The sequence below is a fragment of the Rhagoletis zephyria genome, unplaced genomic scaffold (genome assembly GCF_001687245.7).
Source record: "Rhagoletis zephyria isolate East Lansing unplaced genomic scaffold, Rhagoletis_zephyria_1.1 Rzeph_scaffold_00149, whole genome shotgun sequence".
NCBI lineage: Eukaryota > Metazoa > Arthropoda > Insecta > Diptera > Tephritidae > Rhagoletis > Rhagoletis zephyria.
Genome location: NW_016157233.1, coordinates 128,693 through 153,004, shown reverse-complemented (window position 1 = coordinate 153,004; position 24,312 = coordinate 128,693). Strand labels below are relative to the sequence as shown.

Here is a 24,312-nt window from a genome sequence, read left to right as displayed (position 1 = left end):
AGTCTAGGATCTATTGAAAGTAGTTGACATGCAACTCTAGTATATGTAACTACTTGTGTCGGGTCCTATTGTGTGATCCCTGAATTCGCAGATTTCAGCGTCGCAAGTTTATCGCAGAATTCAGTCAGTATTTTCCAAGAATTAGTAAGTAATGTTTGCTTAGATCCTTCAATATCATTCTGGAAACCAAACTTTGCAATGCAATGCGGATTATCGTTGTCCAATGGAGCCCTGGTCTGGTGGCACACCTCGGCATATCTAATCATAGCGATGGGTAGCATACCTCTGGGGGTGCATAAAATGATCACAAAATGTGTCCTCACAGCTTCAAAGAAGTGAAATTATAGCGAGATTATAGGAAACGAAGACGGGGTATGTCTCTGAGCTGAGGCAGACAAATCTAAACAAGCATATGTTTCTGACATGAACTGGTGGACCAAGAGAGGTTTTTTTGAGACGTCCTCTTAAGAATATCAGAAAAACTATTTTCCACGTATCGTATATTGTTAAAAATTCCCAAGATTTATAAAATGCAGAAAACAATAAAAAGTCAAATGAGCATATTCTCCTATGTACATTAGAGTGGTCCAAAATAATAAAGTCGGAATTTTAATGCCGCCACCCCCTAGGATTGTTCTGAACCGAAAATAAATATACCCCTATTTTTTATTTTGAAATCAAAAAATATTTACAGAGTGCTCACAGCGCTCAAAGTTTTCTATGTATTTTATATGGGGAAAAAACAAATTTTCGTAAAAATGGTATACAACTCTTGAAAACCAATATTTTACAATCGTAAAACCGTGGTTCTCTTCAGGAGACTTCAAATATTGATATCCAATTGTTTATTTAACCATTTTTTATGATTAAAGATTTTTTATTGGTCCCCCCCATTGCATTTTCAAGGACCCATAAAATATAGTCACCATGAAAAAATTGTTAAAGGAACAATTGGGTATTATTACCGGGAATCTCCTGAAGATAAGCAAAGTTTCCCGATCGAAAAATATTGATTTTCAAGAATTCTACACTATTTCTACGAGAAGTTGTTTTTTCCCCATATAAAACACATTGAAAACTTTGAGCGCTTTGAGCACACCCTAATTTTTTTATTTCAAAAAAAAAAAATTGGGGTATAATTTTTTTTTGGTAATTAAAAATGCGACCTTGTTTTTTTACATACATTTTTGGACCACTTTAATGTACATACATGTGAAGCACACCACGGAGCAATTATTGTCTATCGATATATTAAATCAGAAATATTGCTGCCAGTAGTTTTGGCAAATTTGATTGATACCTTTTCCAGTTGCTCAATTTAATTATTTCAATATTTATTGAGTTTCAGTATTGCCGTGATTTATTGCGGGTATGTGCCTATATAAGTAAATATGTATGACATATATGCGACTGTAAATGGCATGTAAAACAAGAAAAAATATTAAGAGAGGCAACCCAGCTATTAAGTGGCATGCAAATTAAGGGCACACATAGGCACGCTCGTAGACAAAAAATGCTCAGACGATACTACCATATGAGTTCACATAGATATAGATATTAGCGCGTACTTTCACAGATCTACATATATACAAGGTGTGCCGAGGTGTAAGGACACTTAAAATTTACTGCATACAGCCGTACGTTCCCATTGATGATCTACCTATGTACTTATGTACATTTCTATCCATTAATGTATGTACGTACGTTGGCAGACGACCTTGTCGAACCTAATAACCAACCTATCGAGTGACTGCACTTCCGTATCCCATATCTGTCCTTGATTTCGCGTCAATAGCGTCGCCACCTGTCGCATGCTACGCTTCACAACTTGTATCGCTTAAAACGTAATTTGTAGCATTGAGATAGGACGGACAGGCAGGCGACCTTGCAAACCTTGGCCATCATTTGGCACCAACGCCACACACGAGCTAGTTACCGCAACTACTGGACTGTATAAGTATTCAGTTTACATGTATATATGTATGTATGTAGTCCAAGCACCAAGATCACCGAATGACCATGAGTCCTGCTGCCGGTGATGACGACACGCTCGCATAACACTTTATGTGTGTGAAGAGTTGTTATTGTTTTTGTCACCATCACTAGGCTTGGGTCGAGTTTTGCTGGTGTTGTTGTTGTTGTTGAATGCCACAATTGTGTGCATTCGAGTGTTGCAACAAATTGTTACAGCTGTTGCTGTTACTTCCGCACACAGACAGTGGCAGCCATGGAGGTAGGAACATACGTACTATGTAAATATGTGCGTGTACTATGATGAAGTGTTTCCATCTATGCATGTATGCACGCATGGACATACAATTTTCGCATCAGTGGACATTGCGTTTAAAATGTGTAACAATAAATACATACGCCTATACATACATACATACCAGATTGGTCGGGGAAAAGGCTTGCATATAGTCGTAATGATAAGGATAAAGGTAAGGATAAGAAAAAGGATATGGATATGGATAAGGATAACGATATGGATATGGATAACGGTACGGATATAGATAACGATATGGATATGGAAAAGGATATGAATATGGATATGGATATAGATATTGATGTTGGTATGGACAGATATGGATATGGATATATATATGGATATGCATGTGGATTACGGCAATGATAAGGGAAGGATCAGGATAAGGATAAGGATAAGGATAAGGATAAGGATAAGGATAAGGATAAGGATAAGGATAAGGATAAGGATAAGGATAAGGATAAGGATAAGGATAAGGATAAGGCTAAGGATAAGGATAAGGATAAGGATAAAGATAAAGATAAGGATAACGTAACTGTAAGGATAAGGCTAAGGATAAGTATAAGGATAATGATATGGGTAAAGATAACGGTAAGGATAAGGATATAAATATAAAAGGATAATGATAAGAATAAAGATAAGTATAAGGATAAGGATAAGAATAAGGATAAGAATAAGGATAATGATAGGGATAAGGACAATATCAATGCTAAAAATAAGGATAAGGATGAGTTTTAAGATAAGGATAGGATTCCAAAAAATTTATTTATTTCATATTTGGCTCTTCTCATTGCCATCTCACCACATTTTCCACGCCGTCACATTTCATCGTAAAACCTGCATTGCATTAAAATTCTTAATTAATTATCGTCATCATGACACAGTCTCTACAATGTGTGGAAGGCATACGAAGTTGTGGCTATGTGACTACCAACCAGCGTCATACTGTCTGCTACGACGATGTGTTTACCACAGCACCTATAAGCAAGGAACACAAATATATTTTTGTTTTTGTTGTTATCACTAGTGCAGTTAACTGCTATAATCGACGCTATGTACTATTTTGGCGTTGTTGTGATTATTCTTGTTTTTGTTGTATGTTGTTGCATGCATGCACGCACGCCTGACTGATTTAGTTGACTGCATCAGTGGCAATGGCAGTAGCAGCTGTTGCAATGAACACAACTGCGTTACAAAAACAAAAACAAAAACTTTCATTGAATGCGTTGCAAGGCAGGAACTGGGCACTCAGTGTGCCACTATATACCTACATATGTATGTATGTATGTATGTTTGAATGCACTTTGGTCAATGTGTATATGCATGTCCAGAAGCTACCCAGCCGCATAAAGTTCACTGGGTGAACACCCCAGCGGTGTGTTGGCTTGCGGTTTGATGGCATATACTACATATGTATATACATACATACATATATGCGCATATACAAGCATATAAAGGTATGCGAATATATGAAGGTGCGTACAAACTGGCATTTTCACGTATGGTATTTTGGTTCTACGAATATGCAACTTGCTGGGGGCAGTTTAAATTTTACCGATTAAAAAAGTTTAAAGCTTTTCTGATACAACTGCTGAAGGCAATTATTTGTTGATAACTGTGTATGAACATATGTACAAAACTAGTTTAATTGGCTTTGTTATAACTTTTGTAGAAAGTCATTCATCCATTTAACTTTGGTTGCTATGGGTGCTTGATAGCATTCAGCTTGATTCCTGCAGCTTGGCAAGCAAAAAAAGATTTAAAAAATTCGAAGAAAATTTTGGTTTTGCCCATGCCTATTGATTATATTAAAAGTTGGAAAAAGCGGGAATAGAAACCACTCAGATATATTCTAGTAAAGGGGTTTTATGATAAAGAAATGAGACAGACTTTGCCTTATAAGGAGCGAAATTTTTACTTTTGCAAACGATTTCGAGTCGAAATGCAGCAGCGACACCAAATGCTTAATCCATTAGTTGAAGTTATCACAAAAATAGTTAATTAATGAAAAGAAATGTTTGACCACAAAGAAAAGAAAAACATTTCATTTGTATGCTCGGCAAATCGCAAAGAAAGTTTAATTAATTTAGCAAACTTTTAGTTAAAGCCTATATCACGGGCCAACTCTATTGTTTCGTATGCGTGACTATCTTCTGAAACGAATTTTTCTTTTTCTCGCATACATACGTGCATATACATATATGTATGTACAGTATTCGTATGAATGCTACTTTCCACCAGCCAGCTAACTCGAACTAAATAATGGCATTGAGCCATCGAATCATTGCTAATGCAAGATTAGTACAAATTAAATTAACTCTAATCCATTTACACCCTTACTGTTTGGTTAGGACTGGTAACAGCAGACATACGTGTACACATATTTTTGTATGTACATACATAAAAAACGAACTCTGGATACGTTTTTTTTTTTGCTTTGTAGCAGCCAAAGTCTAGTTAAAAGGATTAAAGTACTTACAAAGAGATTACAAGCAACTTTCCAACACCAAGTGAATAAATACCATACACGCATGTAGAGAGAGAGGAGATGCAATCCATACATGCATATGTACATACATATATACCAATTGTATAACGAAAGACCATACCGCAGTGCGTGTTGCGAACTTTTTCGACGCGAATAAATCCAAAAAGAAAAAAAAACGTGGAAAGCGTCAAGCCAAGCAGAACCACCGGTCAGTGTCATTGCCAGCAGGCATTATACTGATATAACTGTACATTAGATTGGTCCACCAAATTTTTTTTTTTCTCGAAAGGGTTCGGTGCACCTTGCAAACTTTTTTCTCTTGCCGAAAGAGGTGCTGGCACCAAACTTTACGTTCCTGAGTACAAATTTAGAGGATGCTCATGAAATTTTTATTTTTTTCCATATAAACATAATTTCGTTGTGAAAGAATATGCGCAGACCTTTTGCGAAAAAAATAAAAAAGTCAACGCCACTTTTCATAAATTTCGCTTTTTATATGAAAAAAAAAAACGAAAAAGCCGTCAGCAAAAAAATTATTAAAAATTTTACTAAAATTTTATAATCCTGTTAAATGCATACCCAAAAAATTGAAAAAATTCTGGTTAAAAAGCTCGAAATTTAGATAAAAATTTGTGAAATTTTTTTAAATTCTGTAAACAGTTTGAAAGTGTGACATATATGGTTTTTGTTAAAGCGTGAACCATATTCTTATAAAGGAATATCGAAAAAATTTTAGCTCGAAAAACACTGTAAATATTAAAAACGAAACACCATTCATGCATTTTTGACCGCCACTGTATAAACATATTTTAATCAAACAATTGGTTAAGCAACCCAAGGCCATTTCATAATTAGATTAGTTGAAAAAATATTACCAGCTTTAGTTGCAATTGCAACATTCGAGTTTTATAAAAATCATTAATATTTTTGTCAGTTTCAAAGGGATTCAGTTGCGCATTTCCAGGACATTCAACACCCTATTGGATACAGTAGAAAACTGAAAATTAGTATAGAAATTACAAATACCAAAAGGAAAAAACCAAGGGGGTGGCACGTTTTCTACGAAGACATTTGCTTACCGCATACAATGCTTCGACCACTCTACCATCGGAATTAAAAATTTTTTGATATTTTAAGACTTCCGCCAAAATATTTCGGAAAAATGTCAAGATTAATCTCATTTTTATAAAGAAAATTAGTTCTCAAAAATATGTATTTAACTATTTTTTAAATCACTTCATATGATGTAAGAGTTTAAGCTTTGCATGAATGCATTAAAATTTTGGAAAAGGTGATCAACGAAAACAAAATAATCGGTCTAGCTCACGTTAATCTTAACTTTTTTCCGAAATATTTTGGCGGATGTCTTAAAAATATTATAAATTTTATAATTCCGGTGAAGAACCGCACACAAGTGTTTTAGGCATTCCAACTGTACTTTAGTCGAGACTTGCATTGTCGAACTACGAGTAAATAAATAATTAGGACTTATCTTATTAAAAGACGGGCCAATGCCTCCAGTGCAGCTTGGCTGTCACTGCAGATACGTAACACCTACCTCCCCACAGGCATACAAAAATTTATATATCTAGTAAATATACTACAATTGTAGATATACTTGAATTTGTCTATTGGTGGCATATTTCAGCTGACAATAGTTATTGAAAGGCTTTTTCTTTCTGCTTACATATATATGTTTGTGACCTAACTATGCTTACAATTGAGTAATTGAAATATTCTGCTTCTCTCTAACGGGAAGGTAGTCGGAACTTCCGACTCGGAAGCCTTATTATGATAGTTAACTAAATAAACAGTAGTTATGTTGCTAATTGTGTTACTGTAGATAATCACATTAATGGATAACATTACTATAAGGAGATAAAAGCTACTAGAGTACTGAACGGTTGGAAGCTCTCGAAACCGTGAAAGCGAAGTCAAAGTGGAAAGCGTACTTGATATTACTTACTTATATTAGAAGTGCGAAAGTTTGCATGTTTGGATGTTTGGAAGATTGTTACTCAATCACGCAAAACGGCAAAGCATATTGGAATAAGAGTTGACACCTGGATAGCTAATTGCTTAGATTAACCTATATAATACTTTTGTCAGTGACGGGACCGGGGGCTGATCTGTTCGAGTTTTATTTATATATACTTGTGGTCATATAGATATACTTGTCGTATAGATATAATGAACTTTTACGAAAAAAAGATTCGCTAGATGGCGCTAGAATCGAGTTTTTAAAAAATCCGTACTTATGCTTCGAATCTGTATTTATGATCCGATTTTGATGTAATTAAAAACGTGTACTGGGCTTGCGACGCCAAATACTTTTATGAAAATTGAATTCGCTCGGTGGCGCTAGAGTCGAGGTATTCATAAAATCTGCCCGATTATGATGATAATATAAACGTGTACTGCACTGTGTACAAAGGTGTGATTAGCAGTCAAACTGGCCACTTTGAGTGGATCTTTGTCAGCATGTATTTATGTATATTAGGGTGGCTCGGCAAAAAAAAAATTGTTGGTTTTCCACCAGCGTTATAGAATTTATTATAATTAAAGATCTCCGCCAAAATATTCCGGAAAAATATTTATAATACGTGAACTAGACCGATTCCAAATAACCTTCAAAAATCGCATTATTTTAATTCCGTTGATAACATTTTTATGCAGACCTTTAAAGATTAAACTATTTTATCATTTGATGTGATTTATTGGAAAAAAAATATTTTAGAAAGCTCAAGCTCAATAAAAATTGTTGAACAAAATTAATTTGATTAAAAATAAAATCGATTTTTTCAGATATTTACAATTTTTTCTAACTCCCGTAAATTTTACTCTTTTTACAGTACCGACTTTTTTTTGTACGTAGAGTGATCCACCCTAATATATATAAAGACATGTATAAATGTACTTTTGTACTTATTAAATGCCATACATGAGCTCAATGTTTTGTTGACTTAAGTGAATTGGTTAAAGTTTTTCACGCATCGTTGAACTTTCTCGAAGTTGCTGGCGCTTTAGAAGAATATTGGTGGGTAAATATACATACGTGTATGTGTGCGTACCCTTTGGAATAGGAAAAGTGTCGAAAAAATAGTACCCAATCGAAATATTAAGAAAACGGTTGGTTTCTATAATAAATTAACAGTACTTTGTTTTGCTTTGGATTAAACGTTTGATGCAAAAAATAGGAAGAAAAAATTAGCTGATAAAATTGTGAAAAAAGATGTGAAAAAGTATAATTAAAAGAAGTTACAGGTTATGAAATCATCGGAATATCTTTTTATTCATGTTACCGGATAACTTTGGACAACGTAAACCGTTTTCGATAATTATTTTTTTTTAACAGAAAGTTGGTATCTCAAAGATGGTTGCATACTAATTTGGTATAGTTCCGACCTTTTCATCATGAAGAATCGGTTGTGTTTTTGGTTAAACATTATTTGTTTCGTTATTTTTCAAGCCATTGCGTTATTCTTTTAACGCCGATCACACTGGACTTTCTTGAATCTTTTAGGATTTTTTTCGGTATTTTTCGGATTGTTTTACATTTTTCTAGCACCGTTCCGTAATTTATTTTGCATTTTTGGCATCTTTTCCTGGTTCTTTGGACCATCCGGGATTTTTTATGCCATTCACTCGATTTAAGGGCTTTTGAGATTTTTTGAAATGTTTTCGAAACCGTATGGCATCTTTTCAGATTTCTTCGAGACCGTTCAGGATTTCTTGGACCATTCTGAAATTTAAGAGTTTCTGGCATTCTTTCGATTTGTTTTTAATTTTTTAAGGAACACTTATTAATTTCCAGGTTTTTTCCCGGATATTTTTGAGCATTTCAGAATTTTTTTCGAGACTCATCGCAGGTTTTTGAGCTTTCAGAGCTTTTGGGTATTTTTAATAAAATTTTCAAGAATAATAGGCCAAGTTTTATTTGTTAAGAAAGTGAATAATTCTCCTGGAAATTTTTAGCCATTATTTTTGGTACTTTTTTGGGCCCTCTTGGAGTTACATATGCCTTTGGTCTTTTATCGGCATTTTTTGGGTGAGACGATTCAAGAGCTGTAAGAGCTTATGGTTTCTTTGTTAAAAACTGCAAAGCTTTTTGTGACCAGTCGCGAATTTTTGAGGATTTCTAAGGTTTTTGTTTGCTTTTTGGAACATTTGGGTTTTTTGGCACCGTTCCAAGTTGTTTGAGATTTTGGGATTAGGTTCGGAATCAAAAATTTTCGGAAGATTTCAGTATTTTTCGAAACAACCTGACTCAAGAATAATCGTCTGAAAGAAACTACTAGTTTTGCGGCTTTTTCTAATATAAAAATGTTTCTTAGTGTTTTTTTTTATGCTTTTCTGGGGCATTTGGAGTTTTTTCAATGGTTTTGAGGACTTTACGGGTCTTTCGGAATTTTTAGCGAATTTTTTTTTACTCTTCGAAAGAGAGAATTTTAGGGAAACTTGTAGGACATATTCAAGGTTTTTTTTTATTTTTATGAGACCGTTCGCTGTTTTCTTAGAGGTTATAGGAATTGTTTCTAGACCGTTCGGAATATCATTTACAAATTTTTACAATTTTTCTAAACGCTTCATGATTTTCTTTTTTTTAATTTTTGAGCTAAGTACGGCAGAAAACTTAAAAAACGCTTTTGTATGAAAATTGGTCGAAACATTCAAAAAAAAAAAGCCTGTAAGTTCCTTAAGTCAAATTATTCTTTTAAAACAAAATACCACAATCAGTCCTCACTAAACCAGATATGTATGTACATACATAGAATAATAAATTATCTTTTATTCAACGAAATTTTCCCATTTCATCTCATTACAGTGACCCCATTTGGGAATTATCTAAAAAACAACAAACAACCGTCCTCAGCGCATGCGACCACTACGAATGCCAGTAAATTGATACCGACAATTGTGACGTCGCAACAAAGTCCGCAACACCACCAACAAAAACAACAAAAGTTACACAAACAAATGACAGCGAAACGTAAAAATTCAAATTCAAATGAGATCAACAACACCAGCAGCGCGAACACTGCGGCGACAGAAGCGCCACCTGCCAATGCGATGACAACGACGTCAGTACCAGCGATCGCGACTGCGACTGCGACAGCAACGGTTGTGACGTCAGCGACACCAAATAGCGGCACGATCGCTGCCAATAATGGCCCCTCACCACCACCACCACCACCTCCGGCAGCAGCAACAAAAGCAACGAGGCGAGATGCACAAAAAAGCAGCAGCAGCAACAACGGCGAGGATGAGACTGATGTGATCGGCGATCTAGTGGGGCATTTCGGCAAGTGGCAATGCCTGATGACAATGTTGTTGTCATTGTTTCAGGTGCCCAATACATTTCACATAGCGTCGCCAATCTATCAGGTGAGTCATGGCGCGGAAGTCAAAGCAATGCACATCATTGGTGTGGTGGGTTACTCATACGCCCCGGTGAGCGGCGAGAGTTGTGGGGCATTGAAACTGTATACAAATTAAATTGTGTTTCCGCTAAAACGTTTATTTATTTTCTTGCGTTTTTTTTTGGTTTTTTTCTTCAGGCGATCAACAAAAATTTCTGGTGCAGTCGACCGCCGCATTTGCAAGATTTGCCTGTGGATGTGTGGCGGAATCTGAGTAATTCGCAAGACAATTGTTTCCAGGCGAACATTGACTGGAGCAAAGTGCACAACGATAGTATACGGTTGCAGGTAAGTAAGCAAATACACATGGGTACATTAGGGTGCCTCACTAAAAATTTTTGCGATTTTTCTAACAAAGTTATAAAGTTTATTATATTCTAATGGTCTTGTTCATAAAAAATAAAGTAGGTTTATAAATTGACTTTGTTATAAATTTTGTAATTTCATAAACCTTTTTTTAAACTACTTTACTTTTTATGAATATGGCCATAAGACTTCAGCGAAAATATTTCGTAAAAATCTTAAGAATGACGTGTGAAGGGAAAATACTTCCAAAAACCTCATTATTTTGATTCCCTTGAGACATTTTTTTTTAATTTTTAGGCAGACCTTCTATTTAATGTTAGACTCTTCTATCATCTAAGGTGATTTTTTGAAAAAATATGTATTTTTTTAAATAAATTTTATTTATAAAAAGTTGATTTTTGGAGGTATTTTCAAGTCGGTCCAGCTTGCGGAAATCTCAATATTTTTACACAAGTCTTATGATATAATTCATTTTATGATTCCCATGGAAAAACAGTATCGAATACTTTTTTTTTATGAATTATGGTGCACTCTAATGTACATACATACCTCCATACAAGTGGCTAATCTTTAAAACAAGCAGCACTGGAGAATATGCACAAGAACAACAATCCCAACTAAATACTTCGCATTCACTAAGAATCTGCTGAATAGAATCACAGCAGCCACTGCTTGTCTTAACGCAGATATGTATGTGCATGCTTGTGTGTGTTTATTCTTCAGTTGCATTCTTGCTGCTGTGCACTCGAGTGGGAAATTCCAACTAATTCGCAATTTCATGTCTGCTCTCTTCTTTATCCTCCTATCACTTACGCTCGTTGCCGTTATTACCCCAACTGTGTGCAACGATGCGTGGCCGTATTACTTCGCAAACACACAAAATACACACACCTCCCTCCATCATCAGCCAGCCTTACAACAATCGAGCCAACAGCAACAGCAGTCACATGGCGTACATGGCAGCTTGCCACACGACCCCTCGGCGGCGGTGTCTACTTTTCAACACAATCTTATCTCACCGCTGGCCGTCGTCCAAAATGCCACACGCATCGCCTGCTCGGCTTGGGAATATGACAGCGATGATAATTTGGGCAACACATGGATTTCGCAGTGGGATTTGGTGTGCGACAAGGAGTACTTTAAGAATGTGGCGGAGATGTTCTTTCTATTGGGTGCGGCAACAGGTGGCATTTTGTCGGGTTATTTGTCGGATAAATTTGGCCGCAAAAAAATGCTTTTCATATCTGCAACGCTGCAGACGATATTTGGTAAGTTTTGGAATGCAGAAGTTTTGGGCAGAGGGAATATTGTTATTGCTGTTTGCTTAAACGTTTATTTGGTTTTGTAGGAAGCGAAGAGAATTAGTTTCAAAAGATGGTTTATAATAAAACCGTTGCAATTTTCCTTGTGCGCATCTCAAGTGAACACTGCTTAAAAGAAAAAAATATTTTTGATGAGGTTTGCCATCTGTTTGAAAAATTGTGTTTAATTGAATAAATAAAGTTTTCACATATCAAAACAGTAAAAACTAAAAAAAAAAATGAAATCAAATTAAATATTACAAATGAAAAATGTTTGAGATAGCTTTACTAAACAATCTTTTTGAAAGGTTGCCACCTTTCCAAGGGCCTTAAGAACACGGCCCGAATATAACCATGAAATATGAAAATTTTAATACTTAGATCATTGCAAAATCGTTGTTTCTTAGTTTTTTTTTTATCGGCCAAGAATAAACGTTCTGCTACGAACTTAATTTTTTCCAAACAAAAAAAAAAAGCTGTTTTGGATTTTTAGTTTTTTTAGATCATTTTTAACCATTTTAATGGAGAGTGCTTTTTTATTTTATTCTTTTATGACCAAAAAATTGTATCTGTAAATAATGGCTTTAATAGGATTGACATCACTAAATTCAAAAATAACGATCGAAAACTGGTTGAAAAAATAACCAATCCATAAATAACGATTTTTCTTAATCAAAAAAGTTATAAACCAAAATAAAAATGAAAATAAATTTATCGAGGAAATCAAAAATCATAAAATAACTGCAAAATTTGATCGGAAGATAGAAATCCAGTTTTGACGGCTAAATTGGGATTTTTATTATAAAGATCATAACCGTTACGGTTCCTACCCAAGAATGCCTTATCTTTCCTTTAGAGCAGGGATGGGCAGATTTTTGGCTTTTAAAGCCGTCAAAGAGCCAGCAAGTGCTAAGCAAGAGCTAAATAAGTTCTCAGGGTAGAAGGGGTGTACAAAATACATTAAATCATATATATTAGTAATGAGAGTCGAAGTACAAGAAATTTGAATATGCTCTTCTTCCCCCTTCGTGCTGGTTCTTGATGTTACTCCTCATCTACCACTTAAATGTGCCAAGCCGGCTCCTAAGTGCAAAAGGCCCTTGGGAGCCACTTTGCCCATACCTGCTTTAGAGTCTCTTGTGCTTTTCATAGCGCATAATTGTTACCAACAAGGACTGAGGGACCTTTTTTACGGCCTGATAATCGGTGTGTAAGTAGGCTCACATCCTTGACTGGCATTGCATTCTAAAGCATTCTATTCACAAATTTTCGGCATCCTTTGATACTTCTCGGAATTATGTCGGAGTTTTTTCCGGATTTTCGAGAACATTCGGTGTTTTTTCGGAAATATAAAAATTAGTTTTTCAAGTTTTTCTTTTTAGATTTATCTTTATTTAGTAGGTTTTCTCCTTAGTTCATCTATTTATTATAGCGAGCCCTAACCGCACATTATCCTGACTGCTATAAAGTTAATTCTGCCCAAAAAGGTTATTTAACTCACTTTCGTAAATGTATACTCTCAGTGAAATCATTATTTCGTTATGACCTTCTATGTATTTCTAATGCCACTGAATATCCTTGCTCTGTTGCGGCTTTTCTTTATTTGCTTGCAATTAAATTTCAACCTTTTCGCATTTAAAATTGACTTTGACATTTACCACAACGTCAACGTAAATAATGTTAAAGCAACAATGAAAAAAACAAGAACAAACGAATATGCAACAACCACATCTACATACATATGTATCTACAAACTCACTTTGATTCAAGCAACTCAGCAATGTCTGATGACTACTGTTACCTTTGATGGGAAATGACTATGAACTTGACAATCAAAAGCAGCTACAACTACATACAAACATACCATGGCAGTCGGAGAAACTATTATTTAGTACAAGTTAGCATGCATATATGTATATATGTAGGTACATATAAAGGCCACAAGTGTACACGGAAAGAACGCATTCATCCTTGATCGATTGTCGATTGAATTTGCAGCATTGCTGGTCCAGTGCTTAGACACCACTTACAAAAGACATTCGAAATTATCCTTTCAATGACTGCAAGTGGTTGCTGTTTTATGTACTCGGTTAGGTTCTGACATATGTATGTACCCATGCAAACAAGTGAGTACAATAGTACTCGTATGCCATAGAGGATATTCACAAATATTAGCTGATGCATTCATACAACAACGGAATTCCTCGAGATGGTAAGGTCAGTGAAGACCGACCTCCACACATTTTTAAAGCTTGTAAAGAAGCCATCCACTCAGAGATTGTTTAAGGTAAGGACCTCGTCCTGGCGTAGGCAATAGCTTGCGGTTGAAAACAGTTTAATAAGGCAGACCACGTCGAAATTATCGAGTGGCGTAAATTCCTGAACATCCAATACGATCTGACCCAAGGTTACTTAAACCTGCTGACTAAATGGGAGGCTAACAGCAGGCACGCCTTAAATCTGTACAAAGTCTTGACCCCTCTCTAAATAGCGTCCAGATATTCAATAATTAGACTTTTATATGTATTAGGGCGATCCATAACAACTAACCCAACGAATTTATGGCATTTAAAGGACCCATTTACTGAAAAGAAAGTTCTCCCATTTAAAGAAAATTTCCAAATTTAAAAAGGCATTTGGAATTTTCTATGTAATAAACATGAACAATTTATTTTATAACTATTGGAGCGGATAGGCATCCCACAACGTCACTTTGGTTCAATTTAGCACAGGTGGCCCCTTGTCAGCTCAGTGAAAGATGGACAAACACTTTGTAATACGCAATTTATGGTCCTTACGACCATGGATGGCTCGGAGATAGTCAAATGACGTCGCTTTGCTTACGAAACCATAGCTATCGTGTTTGGTGTGTCGCTATCCGAACGAAATTCACGCGAAACTGCCTACTTGTAGGATGATAATGTGGAATACCCTAAACACTTTCTCTTCTCTACATAATACGTAATACGTAAATTATATACTATTTTTAATTTCTTTCTCTCTCTTTCTCTTTCTCGCCTTCTCACAGGTTTTGCACTCCTCTTCCCCGAATCGTTGGAAATATTTCTGCTGCTGCGCGCTCTGCTTGGTGTTGTCTCCGTGTCGGTGACCTATGCTGGCCTAATATTGGCCATAGAATATGTGGATGGCAAATGGCGTACCATAGCTGGCATGTACAATTTATTTCCACTGCCAATTTCCTACATGGTGATCGCAGGCATTGCCTACCTGACGCAGGATCATCAGCGGCTGCAGCTTTGCATCGGCATACCAGGCATATTCCTGTGTTTTCTATGGTGAGTTGAGATGCTAAACCTAATCTGAAAATGTACTTATTTAAGCGCAAAATTGTTTTTATTGCTTTGATTTTTTAAATAAATTCGCTACCAGAAAAATTGGACAATAAAACGTTAATGAGAGCAAAATTGAAAATTCAACAAATCTACTCATCAAAAAAATATTTGAAAATCCTCTACCGATTTCGCTTTCATTTGTGCTTAGACACTAATGCCTCTTGTTTATTTTTTTTTTATTTCGATTTTCGATTTTTGGTTCCGCGTGTGGGCGTCAATTAGACTAAATGTTTTAAATTTTGATCGTTAAACAATTCGGACATGTGCCAGCTGAGCAAACAGACAGACAGTGAAAATAAATAACAAAATACATACTCGTACAAGTTTCGAGGTATTGGCTTAATTAAAAAAAAAAAAAAAAGATTTTTTTTTATGATCACGCATTTTCGGTAAATCTCATTGAGGTGCTAATTTGTGCTTTAAAATTTTATGGATATTCTTCTTGCTTTGCATGTGATGTCTTGAATTTATGGCATCATTAAAATAATCAACGAGAACAAGCAATTTTTAAGCATGGGCAATTAATTTACCATTTTTCAGTTAATATGTACGTCAAAAGATAATATTGAATTAAATTTAAAAAAATTAAGAAAAGTCAAATGTATAAGATAAAGAAACATAAATGTAAACAATAAACTAGCAAACGTTATTAAAAAATAAAAAAATTACAAATTAAAGGCCAACAATCAAAAATATAAACTTATCAAATTTAATTAAGTAAAGTTTAAACAAATAATACAAAATTTTCTTATATTAAAAAATTAAGTAATATAAAATTAGAAACAATAAATTTATATAAACAAAATAAAAACAAAAATTAAAAAATAAAAAATAAATTAAACCCTACACAGTAAAGATAAACTAAAAAATATTAAATTGCAAAAATGTATTAAAAATATAAACTAAAAGGTAAGTAAACTAAAATAAACCATAAAACAAAAGTATTATTATTAAGCTTATCTCATTTAACAACTTTTATTATATTAAAAAATGGAGAGAAATAAAACAAAAGACCTAAAACTAAATTAAAAAATTTAAAATGAACAAAAATAAAAAAAAACAAAGCAAAAAGAAATTTACAAATATAAAATATATAGCAAATATTAAATAAAAAAAATTAAGTGAAACAAAAAGTAATGATTAAAAAAACCAAAAAAAAAAAAAATTAAAAACCAAAATTCAAAAATAAAAAAAACTAATTCAAAACATGCAAATATGATCGAAAAAAATAAGACGTAAAATAAAACCAATAATTAAATAATATGGTTTTAATAAAAAAACGTTTATTAAGTTAAAATAAAATATTAAACTAAATAAAAACCAATAAAATCAAATAAACAGAATAAAAAACTAAAAAATTAATAAAATATAACGAAATATAATCAAAATAAAAATAAATTTAAAATATGTTCACAAACAAATAAATTACACACACATATAAATAAATACAAATCAAATAGAATTATAAACTAAAATAGAAGTTTAATTGAATTTACTTACTTTAAAAAACGGTTATTAAGTTAAAAATAAAGTGAAATGAAATAAAATACATTAAAATCAAATAAACAAAATAGAAAAAATCAAAAATAAAATATTTAAGAAAAATAAATCTAATTGAATTACTTAAAAAAAAATAATAAAATTTACATTAAATAAAAAATAAAGGAAAATGGTAAATTTAAAAATAACGCAAAATAAATAAAATTAAATTAAATTTGATTTAATTAGGAAACTGCATTAAATGAAAATATTAGCTGAACCACTTAAAAAAACATTTTATTGAAATAAAAAATAAAATTAACCAATATTAAAAAAAAAAAATGTGAAAAATCTACCATGCTACCGAATAAGACTTCTTAATAGCTTTAAAATATTTGACTTTCGTTAATAAATTTAAAAAAGCGATTTTTAGAAACATTCTCGGGATTTGTTTGGTTGCATTTCGAATATTTTTGAAGCTTTACGTGATCTTCAGTGTTTATTTTTTCTTCATCCATTGCTTTGGGGGATTTTCGAAACAAATTGAGTTTCGATCGGGACTTTTCAGAATTACGCTTTTACGGATGCCTAACGCTTTCTTCGGGATATTGAGTTCTTATGAAATTTTCACGAGATAGTTTTCGTAACTTTTCCGTATTCCTTGAGCGGCGCTTTTCGGTATTTTTCGGAATTTTTCGCCATATGCTTTGTGTTTTAATTTTTGCGGTTTCTTGGGCACTGTAGAGACTTGAACAATTTTTTTTTTCTTTTTTTCGAGACTTTATGAGCCGTCGAGAATTTGTTCAGGATTCTTTGCCTCTGCGGACATAAAAATTATAATTATTCAAAGAGAAATCCACGAGAACTAAAGTAATTTTTTCTACGTGAATTTCATTGAAAAACTCTGTAACTGTGCGCATTTAAAATATATTTTTTTTTCTAGTCTAATCTTGACTTTTAACTATTTCATTCCCAGGTTTGTCGTGCCCGAATCTCCACGCTGGCTGCTGGTCAAAGGACATATTGCCGAAGTAAAAGTTATTGTGCAGCGTGCAGCTAAATTTAACGGACGCCAGCTGCCACCCGACTTTGAGTCAATGTTGAAGCCGCCGTCACAGGAAGATTCCTCACAGAATTGCGTCAGCCTTTTCAATTCGCGTTACCTGAGTTGTGTGACAATTTGCTTTCTTTGCATTTGGTTCACCATGAATTTGGTGTACTATGGCCTGATATTAAATATGAGTTCATTTGGCGGAAATGTTTACTTGAATTCGGTAAGTACAAGTAAATAAATGACTATTTTCGTATAGGCAATAGCACCAATTTTACAAAATTTGAGGGAAATTTGAGCATTTTTCATTCAAAATTCGTGTCTTTTGTAACCTTTTATAGTTTAATGGTACAGTTTCTTTTCCATAACTGCTGAATAAGCTAAGCTAAGCTTCGCGGCAAACCACGTCGTATATGCAACATGAATGATGAACCTCAGAATAGATTTTCTTTTGCAGAAAATTTTATTTACAAATACGAACAATATTAAGAACTCAAAGACAAAGAAAATCTGGATGTAATAAATCCTTGCCGCATATCTAGAATATGTGTAGGTTTTTCCATACCTATTGGTTATTAAGCATACAACTAAGTTCTAGCAAGTTTTCAAGTATGAAGAAGCTCATTTACTTACCTCGGACTGACATACACTTACATATATATAATTGAACTCAAAAGTAATGGATGTGTCAACTGGAAAGTCCATTAAAATATTTGAAGTATGTATGTGTATTAGTTAGAAAGCAAATTTCATTTGTTGTGCTTTACTGTGATTTCCTCTTAAATCTAATTGAATATTCCAAACAGAAATTTATAAGTGCCATGGAGATAGAAGATAAATTGTACATGACGACATTTCACTATTCAAATAGTCAAATACTTATTTACATATCGATTGTTCACTGCAGCAACGACACACTACAAAACTCAAAAGAAAAACTCTTACTAATGAACAGTAGCAAATATCTTCAAGACCTCTAACATGTAATAGTTTAGTAAAGTACAGGCTGGTAACTGGCGAGAAGTCACACATCCGTGACAGTAGCTTCCGACACACTTCCGCTACTTTTAAAGATTTCGTTGAGATTTTAGAAACTTTGGTTTGCAGGAAAGGTGAATTTATATAAAGTGGTGTTACCAGAGCAGTTGATTTTTCGCCTCGATGGTTCTTAATATCAAAATTACCGACGGGTTCGCTGGCACCCAAAAGTACAGCTGAACCAAGACTAATTTATTATCCGATACACATTTTTTAGTCTTCAAGAAGAACACATAAATACTCGCATATACTAAGTATGTACAGACATTTTTATATGTACATATTATTTATTGTTTTGGAACTATGCCACAATTTTTTGCTATATTTTCTTGTCACCTGATTTTAAAAGCGTACGTTGACATACCATGAAACAAATTCATATCTGACAGGGCGACAACAAAGCGTTTGTAGTACAGTGAAACACCTATAGGTTCTTTATAATCTTACACCCAAATTCATAATAAATAAAGAAGACATTTTAAATAAGGTCAATAGAATACAACGAAAAATTAAAATTAAAAAAAAAAATGATGTTATGAATATAAATAGTCGTGTTTGCTAACGGAGCTTAAACTGTCAATATATTTCAAGGGTTTTCATGCTCAAAAATGTCTTTGTTATATCTATGAAACATTTTTGTATGAAAAATTTTGCAACAACGAATCGTTTCAGGGGACTCAGCAGAAGTATTACAATATTGAGTTTTCCGTTTTATCAACATTCGTTATATCGAGGTTTTACTGTATTTTTTTATATCTTAAAAAAACGTTTTTTATTGTTTTATTATTTAAATTTCTGAATTGCTGCTCAGATGCGATCAACAGACTTCTGAGTACCTTAGCAGCATCACGTACTCCTCCTCAAAAGAAAATCGAGCCCTAACCGCCAAAAAGATTTTATTTTGTGTTGCATTTAGATGCTTTTAGAGCATTTCTGCATAAAAAAATAAATAAAAATTTGAAAGAAATGTCGCTTACTTCTTTTAAGCGGTTAGGGCTCGAAATGCTATGAATTTATGTTAATATTTTCAGGCTATAACCTAAGTCAAAATTTCATTTATTTTACAACAAAATAATTTTATTGGCAGTCAAAATAAGATGAATTAATTTAATTAATGTAATAAATTCTTTTGATTGCAGACATTTAATCAAACAAATTAATAACAGACTTTTTACTTTCGTGTTCTCTTTTCCGCTTCTTATGCCATGTGTTAACTACCGACTGCACACACACACACACCATTAATCGCCGCCTTATACCACTACAAAAAAAAAAAAACAACTATTCATAAATGAATTTAATCAACCTACATCACTAACCACCCGGCATCAGGCTTTAGCTGGCCTAGTCGAAATTCCTGCCATTGCCATTGCCATGTACATTATCACCAAGGTTGGCAAAAAGTGGCTATTCAGCGCCACATTCTTCTGTACGAGCCTCGCTTGCTGTTGTGCAGCCATTACCGAGGGCAATGATGACCAACTCTGGCTGAAGATTACATTCCTCATGATTGGTGAGTGTGTGACATGCTTGAATTGAAATCACATAAATACACAAATACCCTGTAGTCAAATGAACTAGTTGTAAACTACCTTACAACTAGTACGAACCGCATGCCCAACTAGTCAGCCAACTATCTTTTTTCCATGCAATCAACTGGTATTTTTAACATGGGGTTGTCCTACGAGATGGCAATTGTCAGATTTCGGCTAGAAATATACCAGTATCATACTAGTTCAAAATATACAGAAAAATACTAGTCTAACTATGGACCAAAACCACTACTTTGGGAGTAAAAAATAAAATGAATTTATGAATATGCAATAAACAACTTTTAAGTACACTTTAATATATAACACATTTTTATTTAGCAGCCTTAGATTTGCCAATAATTAGTGTTAAATTTTTTGAGTATTAATTAAAAGAAAAAATAAATACATAGATATTTCAAACTTTCGAATATAAATTTAAATTCATTTTTCATTAAGTGTTGTTAAAAAAGGAAAAAGGTTTCAGGTACAATAAATACTATATTTTTATCTATTTTAATAATATGGATTATGCAAAAGAAAATATTTTAGTTAAAAATAAAATGAATTCTTTAGATAATTTTTGAGTGAACTAAAATAAAAATAAAAGTTTTCATTAATATAAATTAAATTCATTAACTTTGCACATTTCAGTCTATTATTTTTAAAAATAAAAAAAATAATAATAATTAATGTTTAAAATTTGAGATTTGGATAAGAATAAAATAAATAAGTAATTCAAGCTGTTACTAAATATTCTTAATTTTTGTCTATATTTTGGCTTGTTAATTGATAATAGAAATTTATCAAATAATTATATTAATAGTGTAATTAAAAAGTCAAGAATAATTGAAAATGAGCAATAATAACAAAATAATGATTTAATTAAAACTAATGAACACTAATGAACTAATTGACATTTTTTTTAAGTAATTAATTCTTAATCATTAAAATGGTGGTAATATCGGTATTTGATCATTAAACGGTTATCCAAAAAAACATGCCTTAATTAATAATCATTATGAGTATTAATCATTATTTAACCGGACTAGTATAACTGAATACGTATTCGATTTAATGGTTTACAATATACCCAAATAAAAGTTATAATATTTTGTGTACTTTATTGTATTAAACTGTCGAAGTTAAATAAAACAGGGCCTGAATAAATCATTTTGTACTTAGTACAAGTCAGGTCATTTTCGAACTAGTTCGGTTTCAGTCAGGGAATTCTAGTTGTAAACTAGTATTTTTCCTGACTAGTTTGGGATTTCACTGCAGGGTACATACATTTGTATGTATGTATGCGGCGCAAGTATTACAACTCAATCAAAATTTAATTGAATCGCATACAAACAATTTACACGTGTTTACACCTACACACACACACAGCGATATGCATCGCACAAATTCATGCTTCATTGACTTACAAGCTTTCACTGATGCTACTTTTCGTATCTTTGCGTTTGCAGGTAAATTCACCATCAGCGCCGGCAATACCATAATGCCCGTCTACACCGCCGAGCTCTATCCGACCGCCATACGTAATGTTGGTGTTGGTGCTTGCAATGTGGCCGCTGGTGCCGCATTAATACTAACGCCATATTTATCATTGTTGGTAAGTTGAACAGATACAAAATAAATTTCTATAATTCAAAATATGTATGTACGTATATACATTAGGGTGGCTCAATAATACATAGGAAAATCGATTTTTTTGATTTTTCCTGCTGCCACCTTCCCGAAACTGAAGAATATCAAAAATAAGGAGACACGTATTTTTTATTTATTTAAATCGGTTAATATTTACCCATGCCGCCGGGGCTTTGAAGTTTCCAATGTATTTTACATAGGGAAAATACATTTTTTCGTAGAATTGCTATAGAAACGTTAAAAGTAATTATTTTTTTTTATCGAATAAGACTACTTCCCTTCATAAGTCTTCAAAAACTATGTTGCTTATTTAACTTAAAAGGTTTACTAAGTCTGTTTCAATAACCGATAATCCCATCTGTTAGTATATACAAAAATTAGTTATTTTATCTTTTCATAACCACATCATGCACGAACAGCTCATTGGATGTGTTTATTTTTTGTTTTTTATTCCAGTCGATTATCTGTGGTAACAAATTTTTTCAAAATAGAGTTGCCAGATATTTGAAATTTTTAAATTATGTAAAGGCTCAATAAAATAATTAAGTTTCTTCACCAAAGCTAAAAGCGTTTGAAGAGATTAAAAGCATTTTTATTCGGGGTTGCCACTTTTCTAAAAACATACAAAAATTTAAGCTTACTTAATACCACAATATGGGTGTCAAATGGAAGGTTTATGCACTCCTAGTAAAGTTTTTGAAAATACTTACTTTAATTCACATATATTTTTGGATCGGGTTGCCATTTATCTATAATAAAAAACTTTTTGAGTTTGAGTTCAATTTGAAAACTGGAAATGAAAATTTGTTTGTATATTTATTTAAAGCAGCATCATAGTGTTATTTTTTGAAGACTTCTGAAGGGAAATAGCTTTTTTCGATCAAAAGGTAATTATTTTTAACGATTTTATAGCAAATTAACAAAAAAAAACGTATTTTATTCATGTAAAATACATGGGAAACTTGAAAGTCTCGGCGGCACGGGTAAATATGTATTAATCGATATAAAAAAAAAATACGTCTCTCCTTAGTTTTGATATTATTCAGATCTGGGGGATGACTGGAGGAACAAAATTTTGGGCCACCCTAATATACATATGTATTTATGTACTACGTATTCATGTATATTTGATTTTTGTTTCGCTAAAATAGTGTATGATTAATGCGGGTAAGCATGTTTGGGCAAATCCCTTGCCATGCTTCATTGGTCAAAAATGTTGTCGCATATTTTCGAAGCCATCACTTAATCTTTCAGCTTTTTGACATTTGTCACATAATTTACTGATGCATTGTTTGCTATTTTTACTTTTCAATTGTACAGCATAAAATTGAGATACATTTTATGATGACGCTGCTCACCGCATTTGCATTCTTTGGCGGTTTTGTTGTGCTGTTCCTACCCGAATCCGCATCTGCTCAAACGAAATCGGAACCGCGCGAGGAAAAGTAAGTAAAAAAAAAAAATTAAAAAAATTTTACTAAAACATAGAATATTTAACAAAGCAATGTCGGAAAAGGTTTACAGAACGAATGGATACTAAAGGGCAAACAGTAAACACCCATACGATGACAGTTGAGTTTGCACGAATGCCATTAATTTGACTAGAGCTCCAGCATCAGTTTTGCATTTCTTAATCCTCCCGAAATCATAGTTAGCCTTGTTATAGCTCCTCGCAATGATGTTTAGGCTTTCTTTGTTAACCACTCTCCAATCGTGGATAGGTATGCCTGGGTTAAACTCTAAGATCATCTCTTATATTTCCGCTGAGTCTGACGGTGGGACTGGTACCCTTTATCGGGATGCGTTGTCTCTTTATACATCTCTTGTTCCAGCTATGAAAGTGAGAAGGAAAAGGGTTTAGGCTGGCCTGGGTACGAGCTGAATCGAGCGAAAAACGTAGCGGCGGATGTGAATCCAATATTCTTTACTACCAGGTTCGCTGATTACAATGATAATTGAGACCCTTTCCAGTTTTAGGCATGTCTTGTTTTTAATCGCCGTCCACCTCACTAATATCCCACAGAATAGTATTGGCGTACCAATAGCCGCTATTATCCAATTTAAAAGGGAAAGGGTAGGAAAAATGTATCATTTGCTACTCACGGTGGGCAGGAAGCGAAGATAGGTTGCATAAAAATGTCGACAAAATCTGAAAGCAGGGTTGTATTTGTTGATATCTTATGGTTAAGAATCCGCTTAAATTGAAATCCTAGCTGCTCCTGTTTTAAAGATATCCACATTTTATATACTTCTGATAGGATATATTTGCAAAAGAGGAAGGCGTACTTCTCGATAATTAGAGCATATTTATACGAAAAGAAATCTCATACAAATCTGTTCCCCTTTTTTAACTCACTAAAACGGATCAAATCAATGTGAAACATTTTCATTTTTTCCTACCGAAAGAATAATTGATCGAGATTTATTG

General features: G+C 33.4%; 1 protein-coding gene across 3 annotated transcripts in view; it reads left to right on the top strand.

Annotated features, from left to right (window-relative positions):
* Positions 1 to 24,312, top strand: part of LOC108382744 (solute carrier family 22 member 21) — an 81,887-nt gene that overhangs the window by 55,088 nt on the left and 2,487 nt on the right. For all 3 annotated transcript variants that reach the window (XM_017639125.1, XM_017639117.1, XM_017639132.1), the window contains 8 exons: positions 9,580 to 10,139; positions 10,313 to 10,462; positions 11,388 to 11,748; positions 14,810 to 15,077; positions 17,590 to 17,887; positions 20,035 to 20,215; positions 21,704 to 21,849; positions 23,205 to 23,329. In XM_017639125.1, the coding sequence (XP_017494614.1) occupies positions 9,580 to 10,139; positions 10,313 to 10,462; positions 11,388 to 11,748; positions 14,810 to 15,077; positions 17,590 to 17,887; positions 20,035 to 20,215; positions 21,704 to 21,849; positions 23,205 to 23,329 (2,089 nt within the window). The remainder of the gene's footprint in view (positions 1 to 9,579; positions 10,140 to 10,312; positions 10,463 to 11,387; positions 11,749 to 14,809; positions 15,078 to 17,589; positions 17,888 to 20,034; positions 20,216 to 21,703; positions 21,850 to 23,204; positions 23,330 to 24,312) is intronic.